The sequence below is a fragment of the Scophthalmus maximus genome, chromosome 6 (genome assembly GCF_022379125.1).
Source record: "Scophthalmus maximus strain ysfricsl-2021 chromosome 6, ASM2237912v1, whole genome shotgun sequence".
NCBI lineage: Eukaryota > Metazoa > Chordata > Actinopteri > Pleuronectiformes > Scophthalmidae > Scophthalmus > Scophthalmus maximus.
In genome coordinates, this window is record NC_061520.1 from 300,001 (window position 1) to 305,000 (window position 5,000).

The 5,000-nt window shown below is 47.0% G+C and overlaps 1 protein-coding gene across 4 annotated transcripts in view; it reads left to right on the forward strand.

Annotated features, from left to right (window-relative positions):
* The window catches only part of ephb2b (eph receptor B2b), a 111,716-nt gene that overhangs the window by 47,139 nt on the left and 59,577 nt on the right, over window positions 1-5,000 (forward strand). For all 4 annotated transcript variants that reach the window (XM_035632032.2, XM_035632035.2, XM_035632033.2 and 1 more), the window contains exon 3: window positions 4,542-5,000. This exon is cut by the window's right edge and continues 226 nt beyond it. In XM_035632032.2, coding sequence (XP_035487925.2) covers window positions 4,542-5,000 — 459 coding nt within the window. The remainder of the gene's footprint in view (window positions 1-4,541) is intronic.

Genomic DNA, 5,000 nt, shown 5'->3' on the forward strand with positions numbered 1-5,000 from the left:
ATCTCTCTCTCTCTGTGACATGTCTGTCTGTCTCTCCCTCACTCCCTCCCTCCCTCTCTCTCCATCTCTCTCTCTCTCTGTGACATGTCTGTCTGTCTCTCCCTCACTCCCTCCCTCCCTCCCTCTCTCTCTCCATCTCTCTCTCTCTCTGATATGTGTCTGTCTGTCTCTCCCTCCCTCCCTCCCTCCCTCTCTCTCTGATATGTGTCTGTCTGTCTCTCCCTCCCTCCCTCCCTCCCTCCCTCCCTCTCTCTCTCCATCTCTCTCTCTCTCTGATATGTGTCTGTCTGTCTCTCCCTCCCTCCCTCCCTCCCTCCCTCTCTCTCTCCATCTCTCTCTCTCTCTGATATGTGTCTGTCTGTCTCTCCCTCCCTCCCTCCCTCCCTCCCTCCCTCCCTCTCTCTCTCCATCTCTCTCTCTCTCTGATATGTGTCTGTCTCTCCCTCCCTCCCTCCCTCTCTCTCTCCATCTCTCTCTCTCTCTCTCTGATATGTGTTGTGTGTCAGCGACAGATTGTTCATGTTCTGTCAGAAACGAAGGAGCCGTTAAATGTTTGTGTGTTAACGTGACGGACGTGTCACTTTGTTCTGACCAGCTGTTCGACAACAGGCTGCTTCTCCTGAAGATGTTCTAAAAATATATCATTTATTCAAAGTATCATGAATGAAAAGTATCATGAATGAAAAGTATCATGAATGAAACTGAAAAGGCAGAAATAGAATCTAAAAGCTGTAAAATGAGGTGTTCAATATGATTTATCTCCATGTGGAAATGAAGCAGTTGTTTTGTGTCGATCCGTCCTCTCGTCTTGAACGAGTGTATGAAGCGTCCCCAGCTCGTCCACACGGACGTACAGTACGTACTTATCACAGTCTGACGTCGTGTTGACAGCGTCTGCGTGAGGAGCGGAGCTGCGGTCGACGTCCTGCAGCCAGGAAACACGTCGACCGCGTGTGTGCTGGCAGCAGATGTACAGGAAATTGAGAAATCTGACAACCTGACTGTTGCTGGCAGTATGATATATATATACATATATACATATATATATATGTATGATAATGTATGGAATACGGTCCCAGCCGACGCGTCACCAACACGAGTCTGTCTGCAGACGATGGGAAGTGGTTCATTGTATCTTTGGTGTTGATTCATCAGGCCTGCGACTCTGACGTGTTTGAAACCTCCTGTACTTTAAAATGTCTCCTCACTGGTCAGTAAAATGAATCAGCAGCTGCTCTGTGCTCTGTGCAGGAGTTTGGTAATTCGTTGCCACAAAGAGGAGGAAGAGTTACGAGACCCTGGACTAATGTTATCGTCCAGCTGCTCGGCTGCACCTCAGAGCGACTCTCTCTCCTCCAGTGGCAGAGATATTGATCCTCGACCACCGAACTGTTACACCTCATATAACTCCAGAGGAGGAGCGGCCGACTGTCGACGGCTGAGGATTTAGATTTTTCTGTGCAGACAATCTGTCTTTAAATATTGCTGCTTTATATAAATCCAGATAGTGCAAAGAGTTAAATGTATTATTAATAATAATGATAAGATTGACATAGCACCTTTAAACCAGGGTTTACAGAGTTTTACTAGACAAAGCAGACAGACGATACAGTGACAGTGTCAAAATGTGTTTAATAAAACATAAGAAATAAACCATCGACAGGAAAATATTGCATTAAAACAATAAATACAAATTAAACGAATGAGAACAACGAAAAGAAAAGGGCGACATTGCATAAAAGCAAAAAAAAATTGAATAATATAATAAAATACAATAGGGGGCCTTTATTTGGCAGGAAGGTAGTTGCAGTAATTAGTTTGGGGAACAGTAAGAAAACAGTTTTACCTGATCTTTAATTCTTATTTTGTTATCATTGTGAATAATCACCAGGTCAGACTTGTCGGTATATTTCAAACATTTGCTAATGAAACAGAAACACCACGGTTCTTTGAAAATGACTTCACACGCAGGATCCCTGGTGTTCGTTTCGTCGGCGACGCCCAGCAGGTTCAACACAACACTGAACATTATTTACAGACACTGTTCGACCCAGAATTATTAGAGCCAGACGAGAGCAATTAAAAAATAAAACAGAGTTCTTTTGTTTGGAGCCAGCCGTGCGTTCAGTTTCACACCATTGCCTTTTCATCGTTTGTGTGTGTGTGTGTGTGTGTGTGTGTGTGTGTGTGTGTGTGTGTGTGTGTGTGTGTGTGTGTGTGTGTGTGTGTGTGTGTGTGTGTGTGTGTGTGTGTGTGTGTGTGTGTGTGTGTGTGTCCAATGTGCCATTGAAGAAAAATAACTCTTTACTTGTTGTTTACCTTGAAGTCTTTATAGCGTCGCGTCGAATACTGTTGAGAAATATACAGAATATTTCAAAAAACCAATGAGCTCCTGATAATATTTTGATGCCTTTGGTTATTAAGATCATTTGATCATTGTGGTGTCAAACAGCTGTGTATGTTACATGTTGAGTATTGAGGCCGAGTTCACTCTGAACCAGAAAAACAACATTTTGCCGAACGTAACAGGATCTCAGTGGAATCATCCATCATCATACGAGGGTCAGCCCCGCCCCTCGGACTAATCCATCCTGACATCCAGCACCAGCGTTACCTCCACCTCCTGTACTCTGAACACATGACCACCTTCTGACAGCGCCCTCAGTGAGGAGTCGGGGCAAAGCTGCGAAAATGAAGACGTTTCTTCTAATTTCACACTCGCTGCCTGATCGTTAGCTTCTTATTATGCCTCATTTGCTTCCCTCCACTGGCTGTGATGAAAGGAGGCCAAAGAGGCCACGGCAGGACAAAGAGGGGCCCTCCATCAAAACACATTTTGTTTGGGGTCTTTTTGAGCCTGGCTTAACCCCCCACCCCCTCCCCCACATCACTGCCAGCACTATCCCCTCTCTGCGTCCCTCATTAGCAGCAACCCCCACCTGGTTCCACATGAAGTTTATTAAACGCTGTTCGTCCGATCCTCTGTGCTCGTCTGTAATTGGCCGGCGGCCTCCTGCCCACCGACGATTGGGAAGGTCAATAGCTGCTCATGACCCGGGACGATGACGTCTGCCCACACGACAGACGGAAGTGGAACCAGCCTGAACAGAGTCGCAGTAAACAGGAAAACGGACTGTTCTTTGATTTGACTCTAAGATTCAGATGAACAAAGTCTGAATCATCATCCATCTCATAATCCTCATTCTCGTCGACTGGCTCCTGTTGGGGGTTTGGGTCGAGCTTCACACTCGCACGGATTAATCAGGGCATGAGAATTATGTCCTAATTAGTCCGGGGGTGTTTGATGAAACGCTGGGTTGCAACAAGAGGTTGACTTTCTTCTCCCGACCCATGGAAATCTGTCAGATTCCTCAGAGAGTGAGCTCTAATCTGAGAAATGATATCAGCTGTGAAGTGAAGAGTGAAGGGGGATGAGGAGCTGCAGGAGCAGAGGAGGCAAAGTGGCTCTCGGGTTGAGGACAGGGTTTGATCCTCTGTGGAGCTGCGGAGGTCAAGGTCAGGACCTGGTCGGTGGTCAGGACCTGATCGGTGGTCAGGACCTGATCAGGACCTGCTCAGTGGTCAGGACCTGATCGGTGGTCAGGACCTGATCAGGACCTGCTCAGTGGTCAGGACCTGGTCGGTGGTCAGGACCTGATCAGGACCTGCTCAGTGGTCAGGACCTGGTCGGTGGTCAGGACCTGATCAGGACCTGATCAGGACCTGCTCAGTGGTCAGGACCTGCTCGGTGGTCAGGTCCTGATCAGTGGTCAGGACCTGACCAGAGTAGATTGACTTTGACTGTGGAAACTTCACGTCATGTTTCCTCGTCGCTTCACTCTAGAGAAGGAACAACGTCCATGACCGTTACAGGACTTCTATGAACGTGTCCTATTAAAAGACAATAACAACTAGGACACGCCGTCTCATCAAGCGGAGCCTCTCCGCTCGGTTCTCGGGAGCTGTGGCGGTTGCAGCACCGTGTGACTTCAGTCTCAGGACTCTGTTAGTTCAGTTTCTTCACATAGTTGTCGGCTGCTGTGTTAATGTTTAACATCTTGTGTATGTAACTGTTGGATCTGTCAGAATAAACCTTTTCACATGCGTCTCTCTGAAGTCCGACAGTTATTTAACATGAACACAAAGTCGTGAGTCATCCTGCGTTTCCTGCTGAAATGAGTCGATTCCATATATTGTTAATAAAACGAAGTCATCATCTAACTGAATTTATTGGAGTTCAGAGAAACCAAGAAAATGGACGACATGCTGGAAAGGTTGTTTCTCATTTGCTCCTTAAGACTTGTTTAATTCATCAATTCAACAGTTATTGGAGGAATGAATGTTCTTTGAACAATGTCAGTTCAGTACATGAAAAATGTGTTATCAATGGGGAATTTGATGTTTTCTATTATTAATCTGCTGAATTTACTGCTTGACAGCGGAACTTCACTTAATGGAATGAATCAGTTAAACTTTCCTCACTTACCATGTTTCTTTATTTAATTAAAACTCCTCTGTTTTCTGTGTGTTCTTGTCAACAGTGGGAGGAGGTGAGCGGTTATGATGAGAACATGAACACCATCCGGACGTACCAGGTCTGCAATGTGTTCGACAACAACCAGAACAACTGGGTACGGACAAAGTACATCCGGCGCCGTGGGGCCCAGCGGATCCACGTGGAGATGAAGTTCTCGGTCAGGGACTGCAGCAGCATCCCCAACGTACCGGGCTCCTGTAAAGAGACTTTCAATCTGTACTACTATGAATCGGACGCTGACACGGCCACCAGAACCTCACCGGCCTGGATGGAGAACCCCTGGATCAAGGTGGACACCATTGCAGCAGACGAGAGCTTCTCCCAGGTGGACCTGGGAGGCAGAGTGATGAAGATCAACACCGAGGTCCGGAGCTTCGGCCCCGTGTCGCGAAACGGCTTCTACTTGGCCTTCCAGGACTACGGAGGCTGCATGTCGCTCATCGCCGTCCGCGTCTTCTACCGG